The sequence below is a fragment of the Melanerpes formicivorus genome, unplaced genomic scaffold, assembly GCF_026170545.1.
Source record: "Melanerpes formicivorus ecotype bairdi unplaced genomic scaffold, bMelFor1.0.p_v2 SCAF_15, whole genome shotgun sequence".
NCBI classification, from domain to species: Eukaryota; Metazoa; Chordata; class Aves; order Piciformes; family Picidae; genus Melanerpes; species Melanerpes formicivorus.
The window spans coordinates 4839872-4856607 of NW_027142367.1; the positions used below are offsets into that span (position 1 = coordinate 4839872).

The following is a 16736-nucleotide window of genomic DNA, read 5'->3' on the forward strand; positions in this document are numbered from 1 at the left end:
GAGCCCATGTCCCAGAGGGAACAGGTTTCTTCTTCTGCAAAATTTTATTCACCCCATCTTGGAACATTGTCTCTGTGCAAGCTGAAATAGCCTTCACACACAGGTTCCCTTCCCTTGAATTACTCTTGCTTTGATGCTGCTCATGGCATAATTTTAAGACTGTATATTAACCAAGCACTGAGCAGAAATATGAGTGTAAACTGGTTCCACTCATGTTTCTAAGTAAATGTAAGCACTGTTAAGACTTATTTCTAGCTTCTGTGTACCACTCACTAAAACCCTTGGCCTGGGTCTGTGCAGAATTGCCCGCAGCCAAAAGGAACGCATGAAAGCTGGGTACTTCAATTAACCCCTCGCATGTGCCTGAGTAGTTAGGCACCTCATTCTGCTTGGATTTACAGTAATGCCTCCCATACGTTACAATTACTGCACAGCCCTCCAATTCTTTATTTAAATGCCAGTCAGACCACTTCTCTCTCCTACATCTTTCCACCAGCTGAACAAACGTACTAGCTCCAGTTCTTGTGGTTTAAGAGATACCATTGTCACTGTAAAAATTTCCTATTAGCATAACTGAACCCTTTTCAGAGCAGTCTGGCCCACCCTAAGGAGATGTTGCTGAAAGACACAAAAAAGCAATAATCACTGATTACACAAATATTCTATTGTCAGAATTACACACAGCATTTGCTCTTTATGTTGTTTAATTCAGTTTGAAGACTGCATCCTTCTGACAATGAAGACAGGTCATAGAGCTTTAGTGATTAAAATGAGCACCTTCAATCCCCTTAATTTATAAAGTATTTAAATCTTTGTGCTTCTGCAAGGCCTGTCACTTGCATTATTTGTCCTTCTCTTTTTAATGGATAGTTGTAGTTCCCCTACGTTGATCTGAAATCTGACACATTATTTTCTAATTAAGGACATCTAATGGGAAAGTTACAGTTTCACATGATGCCTGCTGCAATAAATCCTTCTAATTATTAATGTATCCAGGCAAGTGACATCTCATTATTTTGGGTGACTTCACAAAGCCATTTGACAGGAAATAATGATGACTCAACTCTGAATCTAAATTTGGAAGAATTTAAGCAGATCAGAGATTTTTCAGTACCCTAAAAATTTTTGATTCATATAGCTTAAACTAATACTCAATCTGGAGTGTTTAGACAAGCTAAACTTCTTCCCAGTGCAATGGGGATGCTGACTGCATTGAAGAACACCAGTATATTTTGAGACCTACATGAGAACACAGTTTACTCCCTTGAGCTTTGTATACCCTGGTTCTACAGTAAATGAAAGTATCAGCTGAGAATGCACAAGGACAGTTTCAGATAGTACTTAAAATTTGTTTTGCCACTCACCAGTATTATTTTGGTTGGATCTCCTTTTCTTTGGGTAAATAAGGGGAAACTTCGACCCCACATATGTTTCAGAAAGCACTCTGTGAGTTCACCCAGCTTCCCATGGAGCACTCAGTGCTCCAGTTCACATGCAGCAATTGTGTTAAATGGGAGAAGAACCCCCAGAAATGTTCAGATGGTAGTGTTAGGCTGTTGTGCTGGTGCAGGTTGACTCCTCAGCCTCCCTCTCACTAAACCTGTTCACAGTAGAGTAAAATAAGACAGAGAGTCTGTTCACACTGCAGCAAAATAAGACATTGCAAATTCTTTATGAGACTCTCTCACCACCCAAAGCACTTTTATCACTGCCAGGGCAGCCAGTACCAGGTGAGCATGGTCTCCTCCCCACTGCATGACCCCCAGGCCTTGGCCACAATGACATTTCCCTGGCCTCTTCTCTGCTCCTCAGGGCACAACCCAGGGCTGAGGGTCACATCAGCTTCTCTCACTGGAGACCTAGTGTGTTTAAACTGCCTACTGTGCTGGAGGGGAGGTTTTCATCCTCACTGGGAAACGTGGGGATTGCCCGAGGGCCACAACAGAGTAGCCAGCCCAACTGAGGTGACACAGGGAGCTCATTACCTCCAAACCAGTTTGATGAGGAAAGGGCAACACTACCTGCTAGCTATTTCTCAGCTCACACCAGCTATCCCCCAGCTCATATCACCTAGTACTGTGTCCAGTTCTGGGCTGCTCAATACAAGACACATGTTGAGGTACTGGAACATGTCCAGAGAAGGGCAATGATACTAGTGAGGGGTCTGGAACACAGCCCTGTGAGGAGAGGCTGAGAGAGCTGGGGTTGCTTAGCCTGGAGAAGAGGAGGCTCAGGGGAGTCCTCATACCTGAAGGGAGGTTGTAGACAGGTGGGGGTTGGTCTCCTCTCCCAGGCAACCAGCAACAGAACAAGAGGACACAGTCTCAAGCTGTGCCAGGGGAGGTTCAGGCTGGATATTAGGAAGAAGTTCTTCACAGAGAGAGTGATTTGCCATTGGAATGTGCTGCCCAGGGAGGTGGTGGAGTCGCTGTCCCTAGAGATCTTCAAGACAAGACTGGATGAGGCACTTAGTGCCATGGTCTAGTTGATTGGATAGGGCTGGGTGATAGGTTGGACTGGATGATCTTGGAGGTCTCTTCCAAGCTGGTTGATTCTATGATTCTATGATTTAACCTCCAGCCTGCCCTGGTTATCTCCAGTTTGCACCAGTTGTCCCCAGGCCAGTGCTGCAGGAAGTGAGGGGTGAATTTAGTAAATTGCAGTGGTAAATTTAGTAAATTGCATTCTGGTCAAGTCCTCAGAGATTAGAGGGGCTGTGTGCAGCTGGACTTACCTCTTACTGGGAATGACAGTCAGGATGGGTTGCTGTAGTTCTTACACCAGACACACTAACAGGCCTGTTTTGCTGTAGTGTGGTTCATTTCAAAGGGATGTACAAATAAAAGCAGAATTTCCCACACACCAGATGCATGAACACCCCAGTTTGCTGTAGGTTGCATTTAAGCAGTCCAACGCACAAACAACGTGGTTTATTTACACTTGCAACACATACACAGATTCTCTACGATTGCTGGTGATAGGAACTTCACTGCAGAAATCACTATACAGCTTTAAGAAAATACAGTTGTGATTACACTCATAATACCTGGGACAAATTACACTCAGTATCATGACTGGGGTTGTGGCTTACCAAAAGGGCATCTCTTCTGGAGAAGGCAAGGAGAGCAAAGCCTGTCAGTGTGTCCCCAGGGCTTTGTTGTGGAGTTCTTGTCCACCAATTGTGTTCCAAAAAAGGCTAATATTTGTACCTCGCTTTTTTGTTGTGTAAGGTGTGGGGGTGGGGCTGTAGCCATGTCACTAAGTGGGCTTTTCTGTTGCACAAACAATTCTTGATGGGCTTTTCAGAGTTGATGTCTTCTGCTGGGGAAAAAAATGTTTTCTGCCAGGAAGCTGGTGAGGGGTTTGGAGCACAAGCCCTATGAAGAGAGGCTAAGGGAGCTGGGCTTGCTTAGCCTGGAGAAGAGGAGGCTCAAGAGGAGCCTTATTGCTGCCTACAGCTACCTCAAGGGAGGTTGTAGCCCGGAGGGGGTTGATCTCTTCTCCCAGGAAGCCTGTGACAGAACAAGAGGACACAGTCTCAAGCTGCACCAGGGGAGGTTTAGACTGGATGTTACGAACAAATTCTTCAAAGAAAGAGAGATTGGCCATTGGAGTGGGCTGGCCAGGGAGGTGGTGGAGTCTCCATCACTGGAGGTGTTTAGGAAGAGACTTGATGGGGTGCTTGGTGCCATGGTTTAGTTGATTTGGTGATAGGTTGGACTCAATGATCTCAGAGGTCTTTTCCAACCTGGTTAATTCAATTCAATTAAATTCTAGTCTAGTCTATATTTAATAAATGATCCTGAATAACCAACTTCTGCCAGTAAAAGGTGATCACAGCTGGGAGTAGTTAACTTCTGTAATAAGCAGGAGAAAAAGAATGGCAGGGCCACACCTGGCCCAAATAAACATTAATTTTTGATCCCATCATAACCTGGACAGATGGGGCTTCACTTAGTCACAGTGTCTGTTTTAGAACTGGGTGCTTATCAGCAGTTATGAGCTTTCCTATTTCCACTATTTGTGCTTCCACCACTTCCATCCCGTGGCTACAGTCTCATCCACGTACTCCAGGTTGGTTTCAAATTCAGGAATCAGTATCTGGGACATCGATGGGTTTATCCTCCTTGTCATCTTCTCCCATTAAAGGTGTATAGTCAGTAAATTGAATCATCTTGATACTAACAGCTTTCATTAAAGTCGATTTTGTACAAGATATTGCTATACTTAGAATAATTATCACCACAGAAAACACCAGTACATGTTGTATTAAACTTTGGATCCAACCACTAACATCAAGTCCAAACCAGCTAAATGTCCTTGAGAGCCAGCTGTTATTCACAGACTCTCAGAGTTCAAGAGTGTCCTTTGCCATGTGTCACATCTCCACTAGTTGGACGTTCAGGTCCTGTGTAACCTTAGGGATGTGAATGCAGCAGTCTGTAGTGGCGAGGGTTAGGCAACCACAAAGTCCATTTTGGTGTAATACCATTAAGTCCAGTGTCATACAGTTGTATAGAGCTGTTTCTGAAGTACAGTGTAGTTGACTGCTAAGTAGTTGTAGACTGATGTCAGTAGCATTAGCTAATTCCTCCACCCAACAGGCTAATTTACTTATCCATAATCACATTCACCCAGTAGCAGACCCTATTGCCCAGAGTCCTTCCACTCCCCAGGCTATGCATGTACTCACTCCTGGGTCTTGCCACCAGTTTACATATCCCCCTAATTCTCATTTTGCCTGTTTAGTGCAAGCCACCCAGTGGCATTGGATAGATGACATTTTCCATGTGAGACACAATGTTGGGAGGTCCAAAGTATATTGAAGCTGAGGCAACCCAGCCCATAAAGTGGTATACATCTTACCATCACTGCAGGTCAAGATCAAATCAGATGGAATATCAGCAGGGGCAACACAATGACCATTACAGGGTGCAAAATTTGCACTCACTGCCTTGTATCTACTGCTCTGATTACAGCACAGACAACCCAACCATGTTGGTTCCAAATGGAACAATTTATCAAGTTTTTCCAAGACCACAACCCTGACTTGTCTGATACTGAGCCAAATGAGAATCCCTTGTCAAATGGTGTAAAATCTTAAGGTCCATAATCAGGTCAAACCCAGGAACAAACATAGTTACAGACAGTTCCTTTACTACAATCTAGCTTATGAGCTTTCCTATTTCCAGTATTTGTGCTTCCAACCGCCTACACCAGTTACCCCCAGCTTGCACAAGTTATCTTCCAGCTTGCACAAGTTATCTTTCAGCTTGCACCAATTATGCCCCACCTTGCACCAGTTATATTCCCACTTTGCATCAGTTATATTCCCACTTTGCACCAGTTATGCCTCTGATTGCCCCAGCTACCCCCCAGCTCGCACCAGTTATGTCCCAGCTCACACCAGTTATTCTCCAGTTTGCATCAGTTATGCCCCACCTCGTACTAGTTGTGCCCCCGCTCGCACCAGTTATCTCCCACCTCGCACCGGTTGTCCCCAACCTCGCACCGGTTATCCCCCACCTCGCACCGGTTATCCCTCATCTCAGCTGGTTTCTGCGCCGCGACACCAACGCTGAGCCAGCAGCGCCCCCTGGCGGTCAACCACCATCATTGCGCGCCTCCGCACCGGCCGGTGCCGGGAGCTAAAGTCGAGGGCCAGAGGCTGAAGCCGAGGGCCGGAGGTGGAGGCCGGGGACGTGGACGGAGGCTGGGGCCGGGAGCCAGAGGCCAAGGGCTCTGACCAGCGGCTGACCATAGCTGGGCCCTGGACCTGAGTCGAGGCGGAAAGTGCGGCAGGGCAGCCCCGGTGCCGAGGATGCCGCTAGTAATCTCATTCAATCTTTGATCATTATTATCACAGTGCTGCAGGGCACTTTCTTGGAGATTTTGCTTAGAGAAGGCTAATTTCTGTGCTTGTCAATAGCCATGAATAATTCAAGGCGATTTGGCGGAGGTCGAGGTGCCCATGATAAGGGTATCCAGAGATCAGAGGAAACTCAGAAGTTTTCAAAAGTGGGAAAACTGTTGAACTACATCTCCGGTGCCTGGTCTGCCTGTAAAAGTCAGCTTTTATCCAGAAAAGGCCTGAAATGCTTAATGCACCCTGTCCTGTCCTGTCCTGTCCTGTCCTGTCCTGGAAGACAGCTGGATGATCCTGTAAAATTTGGTTAGCAAAGCAAACTCTCTGAGACTGTCGTTTGAAACTCTCAGGGAGCAGGCATCAGTCACAGAATCTGGCCAGGAGATGGTCGGCAAGAGCTCTGCCGAGTGTGTCTGCCCTGTCATCGCAGGCACCCAGCTTATATACCCATGGTAACAGCTATCAACTTCATGGCTTTGCCTCCAACCTGCACATCTGCTCAGAGCTTCTTGGGTCTTGTGTGAAGTTGGCCTCTCACTCACACATGTCCCCAGAGCCTCCTAGAGTCTTTTGTGACCCTCAGGGGTGTCCACTGGTTGAACTCTCCTGGGTGCATGTGCCCAGGATCCTCATTCTTACATAACTTGTTTCTCTTTGTTTACCTTCCTTACAACAAAATGACCCCCAGCCACTTGGCCTCAACCCAATGATGCAGTGTGTCTGTATCCTTCTGCAGAGCCTTCCTACCTTTGAGCAGATGAACAGTCCCAACACAATTTCATGCCATCTGCAAACTTATTGAGGGATCACTCACTCACCTCATCAAGTTCATTGATAAAGACATTACGACTGGCCACAAAACTGTGCCCTGGGGAACACCACTAGTGACTGGCCACCAACTGGATTTAACTCCATTTACTACAACTCTCCAGGCACGGCCATTGTTTTACCCAGTGTCTAAGCCACGAGCTGCCAGCTTCTGCAGGAAAATGCTGTGGGAGACAGTGTCAAAAGACTACAACTGAATTCCAGGCAGACAACATCCACAAACTCCCTCATCCACTAGGTAGGTCACCTAGTCATAGAAGGAAATCAGGTTGGTTAAATAGGACCTGCCTTTCATGAACCCATGCTGACTAGGCCTGATCCCCTAGTAGTCCTGCACATGCTGTGTGAGTGCACTGAAGATGAACTACTCCATAATCTTTCTTGGTACTGAGATAAGGCAGACAGACCTGTAGTTCCTTGGATCGTCCTTCTGGCCCTTCTTAGAATCATAGAATTGTTTCAGTTGGAAAAAAATGCTAGGAGCATTGAGTCAAACCATCAACCTAACACTGCCATGGCCATTGAAAACTATCCCAAAGTGCCATTTCTTGAACACCTCTTGTACACCATCTTGTAGATGGTTGGCAAGCCCCCAGTCATCTGCAACCTTCCCTGTTAACAAGGACTGCTGATAGATGATGGAAAGTGAGCTTGGCAAGCTCCTCCAGCAGCTCCCTCAATACTCTGTGGCGGATCCCATCTGGCTCCACAGACTTGTGTGCGTACAGATGGTGTAGCAGGTCATTAACTGCTTCCTTCTGCATTATAGGGGGTTTATTCTGCTCTCTGTCCCTGTCTTCCAGCTCAGGGAACTGAATACCCTGAGGATAATAGGTCCATTGAAGGCTGGGGCAAAGAAGGCCTTAAATACCACAGATCTTTCCTCATCCTTGGTGGCAATGCTACCCCTGCATCCAATAAAGGGTGGACATTCTCCTTGGGTCTTTTGAAATGACAGCATGCTTGGAATACAGCTGAGAAACCACTATGAAGTTCCTCATAAAAGGGTGTCTAAAACCATCAGAGGACTAGCAGAGGTGTATGCAGAACACACATGGTGTTGTCTCAGGAGGACATGTAGATGACAAAATATCCTTACATAGCACTGCATAAACTGTCTGATATACAAGGGACCTGATGGGATGCAGCCCCATGTACTGAGGGAGCTGTCTGGTGTCATTGCAAGGCCATGGTGATTAGGCAAGGTTTCTGAGGACCAGTAGAAAGCATGTGTCAGTCATTCTTATCTTCAAGAAGGGCAAGAAAGAGCATCAAGGGAAATGGAACCCGTCAGCTTCACCTCAATTGTGGGAAATTTGATGGAGCAAAAATAATCTTGGAGATAATTTCCAAATACTTTAAGACAGTGCTTGGGAGTAGTCAGCATGGATTTACAAAGAGAAAATAATGTTTGAGCAACCTGATAGTTTTCTACAGTGACTGTTTCAGTGGATGAGGAAAGAGCTGATTGACCAGGACCATGTCCATTGCTCTAAGTGGCATGCTTAAGCAGAGGAACATTGGACAAGGCAATCTCCAAAGGTCTCTTCCAGCTTTAGCTATTCTGTAATAACACTGTGAAATTAACCTGTTGCATTGTTAAGGACTACACACAATTAAAATGCATGATAGGAGATAATACAATGTATTAGGAGCATCTATGAACTGAAGCTGTATGTTGTATTCTGTGGCCCAGACGGCTCTAAAAGCAGATTGCTGCTTACATCACCTAATTACCAGTACAGAAAGCAGTGCTTTCTGTTTGCTCTGTGTCTGAGTAAAAGAATGTGGGCAATGGATATTGAACTGAGTCTTGTGATAAAAAGTAAGTGCTTTGGCTCCCTGAGCTGCTGAAGAGTCCCATGGTGTTCAATATTAATTCTGAATATTGAAGCAACAGCCTGAAGAAGAAAAGCAGCAATCCAAAACTAGTAAAAATACTTTCTGCTTCCATCCCTAATTATTTTCAATTTGTTTTCCTTTTATTCCATCTTCCCCTTCTTAGGACAAACTGGCAGCAGAGAGTGACTTGGAAAAAATTAGTATGAAGAAATATGTTGAGAACAGTTGAAAGCAGGCCAGTGGTGATCAAATCCATTGCATATTGCTGGCTGCTCTGTGTGCAAAGTGATTTTTTTCTACAACTCAGCAAAAGGGAAATCTCTGCTCGCTAACTATAGGCCACTGATTCTCTGGTGTTACAAATGGCCTAGGCTTACAAAACCCAAAAACTCAGAGCCACATATCAAGTATAGAAATGAACACAAAATATTTATAAGAAGCTGTCTTGAATAGGCTTGTTTTTCTGCATTCACCCATTTATGACCTTCAAGAACCCTGCTCCAGTACAGCTCTAGCCACTGATATCAGCCATCGTAGGGCATTCTTCTTAAGACCAGACAGAACAATTCTGAGAGTGTTGCACACATCTGATGAGAACTGGGAGGAATAAATCAGTTAAAATGCAATACATACAGTGCTGGGAATACAGCAAATTTTACTTCAAAAATCTATTAGCTTTAGGTTTATAACTGCATGTTAACTCCATTAAGTTTTAATGCACACTGGAAGGCTGTGAATGACAAGTGGCAAAAATTGCTTTGAAACAATTCTTTGCTGTGACACTTCAAGGAGGACATTGCATTAACAGCTTATTTCAATAATACAAGCTCCTGAGATCAGATATTCTGAATGAGTTTTAAATATAGCATAAGAAGTCCAGGTTTAATGGACAAAGCCTGTTCCCACTAAATGTACCTTTATACTGCCAAGAGAGCTTTGAAACAAAAAAATCTGGAAGCAGTAGCTAAGTTTGAGGCTATTAGTGTCAGAGTCAGACCAGCCAAGCAATTCTAAACTAAGGTGATCTTGGTATGAAAGAAATCTGTTAGCATGAACTTTCATGTTCCACTTCACTCTGGAAACCATAGTCATTCCCTAGAGAAGCTACCTGGCTTCTGAGGCATTTGCTGAAGCAGAAGAAATACCACAGACAATTGCTTGCATAATTTCCAGATAATGAAGCATCTTCATTTAAAACCTGATCTTGACTAATATACAAAGTGCAGGGAGGGGGGAAAGAAAATTAAATTCAAAGAACCTTCTAAAAGTTTCCAGTAAAACCACAGTTGTCCTCAGCAGAATAAGACAGTATTAGTCAAGTCCATGATTCTAGACTGAGTCAGAACTGTTTCTTGTAGTGTTTACTTCTGGCAAAACCCAGAATGAAACCCAGCATTTTCACTATGAGGTAAGCAAACTTTGCTAACAAAGACCTTCATTGAAACTAAAAAAGATACAGAAAATGAACAGCAAATGGGAAACAGTTTTCCACCTTCAAATGTCTCCCAGTCAGCACAGGCCAATGAAATGATGTTCTCCATCTCTGAATCATCTCTTTGTCCAACCTGCTTTTCACAACAAACAAACTAACCATAACCTTCACTGGGTGTCATGTCTGGCACCTCATACAGGTGCTTCAGATACCTTAGTGCATGCAAATGCCAGAAGGTATCTGGATACCTGAATCAAGCTTATGGTCTAGGCTGATCAGATACTGGGTTTTGAGGCCTCGGTGACAGTACTGACCAGACCTCTACTACCTACAGTGGAGGTGACAGACACATACATGCAGCTATTGATCTTGAACTTACCCTTCAGAGCCCTAAAAAACAGCCATGGTAAGCAAGGTGTTTTGTTTCTCAGCTTACAAGGGCAGCTAAATCAGGCAGAAGGAACAGAGCACCTTGAAGAAGTAAGTGCACTATAAAACTGTCTTTTTGTTCCTAATAAAGCTAACTCTTTAGATAGTGAGACTTATTGATGGAACAGCCTGAGGAACCTTTTGTCTGTTGTGTAAACAGAGTCTATACTTGTGTGCTGATTAGTCTCTTTTGACAGGGCTGTTTCCATTCAAATCTCTTTGCTGCTCATTCTTTGATGCACTTTGGCTTACATTCCCAAATTTATGGCACTATTTACCCTCAGTCACAACTTATCTTAGGAATTGGTAAATAAATACACAAACTAAAGCAACTAAAGCCTAACTCTTCCCCATCTTAGAGCAGTATCTTATGGAGCCACACCCCAGGCAGATTGAGCCAGAGGAACAAAGCATTCCCCTACCTTGCCTTAAAGCCTTGAGGCTTCCTACAGTCTCTGGGCACTGGTATATAAGAACTTGAACCCTCTTTGATTGTAGAAAAAATGCATTTCTCAACCTTGCAGTGCTTTTCACACTGAACTATTATTCAATGTCTTATTGAAAAGTACCTAAAAATATCTAAATGAACACCAGCTCCCTCTATTTATTGCAAGTGAGTACTTCTCCTTCCATAGAATGAGGCCCACAAGCTCTTAACAGGAAAGCCTTCTCACCTTGATGTTTCCCTATTATGCAGGCTTGAGGTGATTCTCTGAAGGGTATTGCATGTTTGGATTGCCACCTGTTGCATGAAAAGCACAAAGCTGCACAGGGAAAGCATGCTCCCATAGGTGCTAGGTACAGGTGACAGGTCTCAGCTCATTACAGATCACTTATTCCCAGTAACACTGACAGAGACTACACAGTGCCACTGCATATTTTTGGTTCAGAAGCAGCATCTGCTTCCTAGTCTTAATATAAAGCTGCAATTCTTTCTCTGCTGCATTTTAAAGTGTATTAACCAAAGCTGTCCACATGTTTCTTCAAGAAAGGACAGGGCCATTAGCTTAGCACCCAGCATTAGGTCTGTCCTGCCACATCATCTTTAGTAGCAGCTCTTAAAACTGTGAAAGCAAAAGTTAGGTATTTTTACACAAAAGGTGACTCTAATCTTGAAGCACAGTTCTGCATAAGGAGCGATTTTCTGGGGCATCAGACATGCTGTAAACATAAAATGCCATGGCTAAATATTGATACTAATAAGTTTGTTGATGCATGTGCACAACAAAAACTTAGCCAAAATTACTTTGCACATGGCTATACTACTGACAGCTGAAATGTTAACAGCAGGAGAGCCAAGGACCTCAGGGCACTAACAGGCTTTGATTGCCTTAATCAGCTCATAAGCATCTTTTTTTCTACAGTATCCCCCTGAAACCTCCTCTTCCTCCAAGGGCTTTAGATTTCAAGGTCAGCTCTGATACGGCACAGCTGCATAACCTGGTGCAGCCAACCTGGAGCAGTACCTCAGATGGCCAAACTAATGAAGTCGTCAGAGAAGCAGCTGACACAGCCAGAGGCACCTGAGAGACAGCAGGGGCACCACCACTTTCCCTGGTGCTCTTATCTCTGTCTATCACTACATTCCCTTCTGTTCCTATTTTTTCTAAACCCCACTAAAATCAATACAGTGAGGAGGGTGGAGTTCTGTACAAAAGTAGCTACTTGAGAGCTTTCCTCTGCATTGAATCTCCAAGACCTGCTTGACTTTACGTGCATGAGTACTCCTGGACTCACACTGAGTTCAGCCAGTGGTAAAGTCACATATTTTTGAGTCCTCAGAAAGATAGTGTCAGAGGCTTATGATGACTTGGCATTTTAACTGCTTAACAAAAATTTCTATTTACTAAATAGGTTTTTGTTTTCCGCTCATGGTTACTGTAACTACTCCTGACAACATTATTTAACAACAACTAACCAAACAAAACAAGTTATAAAAATGTATTTTAGGGATCCACCAGTGTTACTGTTGAAAAAAAACCAGCCAGTAAGAGTTAAATTGTTTTATTCTCAAAACAACTGATCAGAAATACAAAATATTTTAACACTATTTCTGTTTAAATATTGGTGATGAATTATGCATTTCTTTAAATAAAGTGCTATTTGTACAAATAAGTATTTAATATTTACTTTTACTGAGGTTCTAACCTCTCAATATGGAGTAGATAAAGTATATTTTGGTGAATAGAATAGAATAGAATAGAATAGACCAGACCAGGTTGGAAGAGACCTTCAAGATCCTTGGGGTACACCACTAGTGACTGACTGCTAGCTGGATGTGGCACCATTCACCATCACTCTCTGGGCTTGGCCCTCCAGCCAGTTCCTAAGCCAGCACAGAGTGCTCCCAGGGGCTGACAGCTTAGCCAGCAGTTTGCTGTGGGGGACGGCATCAAAGGCCTTGCTGAAGTCCAGGCAGACCACATCCCCACATCCACCAAGCAGGTCACCTGATCATAGAAGGAGATTGTTACTGTTCCCTTGTATTCCTTCTCATGAAACCATTACATTTTCTGTTTGGACTCCTCTATATCCAGTCAATAGAAACATATTCAGTTTAAATATTTCTCCATACATAATTCGTGGTGACTTTCATGCGACCTTCTATACTTCCCTTGCACTTGACTGTGTCCTCCTGTAGGCCTCCTATATCTATGGGCAAGAGCTGAATTAAAACACCAATTTTCTTCCACAGTCATTCCTTCTTCCTGCTCTTCTGACTTTGTTCTTCTCAAATCCAGACCGCCGGTGCCTTGAACAATTCAACATTTAGGCTGAACTACAAAAGCAATCTCTTTTTTACAGTCTTTGATTCTTTGTGGGGTTTGAATGCACAACTGCAGAAAGTCCTATACAGCTGTAGTGAGGACTGACTTCTCGAATTTTCACCTGTACACTTGAATTCACTCGATCAGACGTCACTTCACCACAAGAGAAAAACAAAACAACAAACCACCTTTTTGCCAGTGGCTACCTTTTAGGAGAAACAGCTTCTTGTGGTTTTGTAGAGCAGCCAGGTGCTGTAAAAGGGAAAAAAAAACAATCTGAGAAACTGCAACCAGCAAGACTCACAGCTTTAAAGATGACAAGAGTAATTCCACAGCTACCAGAAACAGGCCCATATGTTCCAGTATCATTGCAGCACTAGACTTGATTTGACCATACAATTCCTTTTACTCATCTTAAGCCCTCTCCTGTAAGGACAAGACATGAAAAGTCAGTCACATGTGAAGAGGTCATCCACTGCCACAAATCTTTCCAGTACCTCTTTTCTCAAAGTGTATTTTTCCAGCCAGTGACTACCTAAATCCTGTACAATTTTTATTTGCAAGTCTATACTAATTTTACTTGAATGTGTCCAGAGAAGGGCAACAAGGCTGGGGAGGGGCCTTGAGCACAAGCCCTATGAGGAGAGGCTGAGGGAGCTGGGATTGTTTAGCCTGGAGAAGAAGAGGCTCAGGGAAGATCTCATTGCTGTCTACAACTACCTGAAAGGGGATTGTAGCCAGGAGGGAGTTGGTCTCTTCTCTCAGGCAACCAGCACCAGAACAAGAGGACACAGTCTCAAGCTGTGCCAGGGGAAGTTTAGGCTCAAGGTGAGGAGAAAGTTCTTCATGAAGAGAGTCATTCATCATTGGAATGTGCTACCCAGGGAGGTGGTGGAGTCACCATCCCTGGAGGGGTTCAAGAGGGCATTGGACATGGCATTTGGTGCCATGGTTTATTCATGAGGTCTGTGTTGATAGGTTGGACTTGATGATCTTTGAGGTCTCTTCCAACCTTGGTGATACTGTGATACTCCATTTTTCCTTTTCACTCTACAATCTCTGTAACTCCCTCCTCTGGCTAATTTCAATTCATTTGATATTTTTCACTTCAAATCCCACAGTGGAAAGCAAATATACAAATGGCTCCCCAGTTCTCTTCCACTTACATTCGAAATACCAGATGTCTAAGTATCAAGATGCAACATAACATGCTGTCATATGGAAAGACAAATCGCCAGACCAGAATTTCCACAAAGAATTATAGATTGAACAGCATCATATTGGTTTTTAATCATAGGCATAAGTTACTCTTCATTTAACTTGCATCTGGACAATATTCAGCTCTTGGGGGCAGGTGTTGATCTGTTAGAGGGTAGAGAGGCTCTGCAGAGGGACCTCGACAGGCTGGACAGATGGGCAGAGTGCAACGGCATGAGATTTAACACATCCAAGTGCTGGGTTCTGCACATTGGCCACAACAACCCCATGCAGTGCTACAGGCTGGGGTCAGAGTGGCTGGAGAGTGGTCAGGCAGAGAGGGACCTGGGGGTGCTGGTTGATAGTAGGCTGAACATGAGCCTGCAGTGTGCCCAGGTGGACACGAAGGTCAATGCCATCCTGGCCTGCATCAGGAATAGTGTGGCCAGCAGGAGCAGGGAGGTCATTCTGCCCCTGTACTCAGCACTGGTTAGGCTGCACCTTGAGTCCTGTGTCCAGTTCTGGGCCCCTCAGTTTAGGAAAGATATTGAGTTGCTGGAACGAGTCCAGAGAAGAGCAACAAAGTTGGTGAGGGGTTTGGAACACAAGCCCTATGAGGAAAGACTGAGGCAGCTGGGATTGCTTAGCCTGGAGAAGAAGAGGGTCAGAGGAAATCTTATTGCTGTCTACAACTACCTGAAGGGAGGCTGTAGCTGGGTGGGGGTTGGTTTCTTCTCCCAGGCACCCAGCACCAGAACAAGAGGACAAAGTCTCAAGCTGTGCCAGGGGAAGTTTAGGCTGGATGTTAGGAAGAAGTTCTTCATAGAAAGAGTGATTGGCCATTGGAATGGGCTGCCCAGGGAGGTGGTGGAGTCACCATCACTGGAGGTGTTTAGGAAGAGACTGGATGGGGTGCTTGGTGCCATGGTTTAGTTGATTAGACAGTGTTGGGTGATAGGTTGGACTCAATGATCTCAAAGGTCTTTTCCAATCTGGTTAATTCTATCCTATCCTATCCTATCCTATCCTATCCTATCCTATCCTATCCTATCCTATCCTATCCTATCCTATCCTATCCTATCCTAATCCTCCCTTTGTTCAGTGCCCCTGCTAGATGCTGGGGTGTTCTTTTTTCTTCCCACCTGTTGTACACGGAGTGTCATGTTTAGGTGGGGAGGAGCAGCTGGATGTCTGTGCTGTACAACAAAGATCATCTTCCTTTCATGCATTTCAATAAACTTGATATTAGAAGGTAAACTAAGCTAACATACATAAACCTATGCACCTGATGAGATGCATCCCCGAGTTCTGAAGGAATTGATGTAGTTGCAAAGCCACTCTCCATAATATCTGAAAAGTCACTGGAGACTAGAAGAAGGGAAACATTACACCAGTCTATAAAAAAAGTAAGACAGAAAACCCTGGAAATTACCAACCTGCCAGCTTCACTTCTGTGCCTGGGAAAATCATGGAACAGACCCTTCTGGAAGCTATACTGCAACACATGGAGGATAGGGAGGTGATTTGACACAGCCAGCATGGCTTTGTCAAGGGAAAGTCCTGCCTGGACAACCTAGTGGCTTTCGACAATGTTGTAACTACATCAGTGGACAAGGAAAGACCAACAGATGTTATCTATCTGGACTTTTGACATAGCCTTTGACACAGTCCCCCACAAGATCCTCCTCTCTAAAGTGATTTGAAGGGTGGACTGTTCAGTGCATAAGGAATTGGTTAGACATCCAAACTGGAACATCCAAAGGGCAGTGGTCAACAGCTCAATGTCCAGATGGAGACAGGTGACAAGTGGTGTCCCTCAAGGGTATGTACTGAGACCAGTGCTGCTCAGTATCTTCTTCCGTGAAACAGACAGTGAGATTGAGTACACCCTCAGCAAATTTACAGATACCAAGCTCAGTGGTGCAGCTGGTAAGTTTGAAAGATGGGATGCCATCCAGAGGGACCTGGGCAGGTGGCCTGAGAAGAATCTCATGAGGTTCAATAAGGCAAACTGCAAGGTCCTGAACCTAGGTCAGGGCAATCCTCAGTATCATTTCAGGGTGGCAGATGATGAAATTGAGAGGAGCCCTTCAGGAAAGGACTTGGGGTTGCTGGTAGATGAGAAGCTGGACATGAGTCAGCAGTGTGTGCTTGCAGCTCAGAAGGCAAATTGCATCCTGGGCTGCCACGCTGCTCTGGTGAGAGCTATGTCCAGCTATGGGACTCCCAACACAAGAGGGATGTAGACCTGTTGAAGCAGGTCCAGAGGAAGGCCACAAAGATGGTCAGAGGCTAGAGCACCTCACCGGCAAAGACAGTGAAAAATTTGGCTGTTCAGGCTGGAGAGAAGGCTCTGGGGAAACCTTATAGTCAC

At 44.5% G+C, this 16736-nt stretch overlaps 1 protein-coding gene across 2 annotated transcripts in view; it reads right to left on the bottom strand.

The window, feature by feature from the left end:
* Nucleotides 1-12429: 12429 nt before the first annotated feature.
* Nucleotides 12430-16736, bottom strand: part of ANKS6 (ankyrin repeat and sterile alpha motif domain containing 6) — a 50260-nt gene continuing 45953 nt past the window's right edge. Inside the window, exon 17 of one of the 2 annotated variants that reach the window (XM_068147478.1) lies at nt 12430-13417. In XM_068147478.1, the coding sequence (XP_068003579.1) occupies nt 13368-13417 (50 nt within the window). In that variant the 3' untranslated portion in view covers nt 12430-13367. The remainder of the gene's footprint in view (nt 13418-16736) is intronic. The other variant, XM_068147479.1, reaches the window with a different exon arrangement.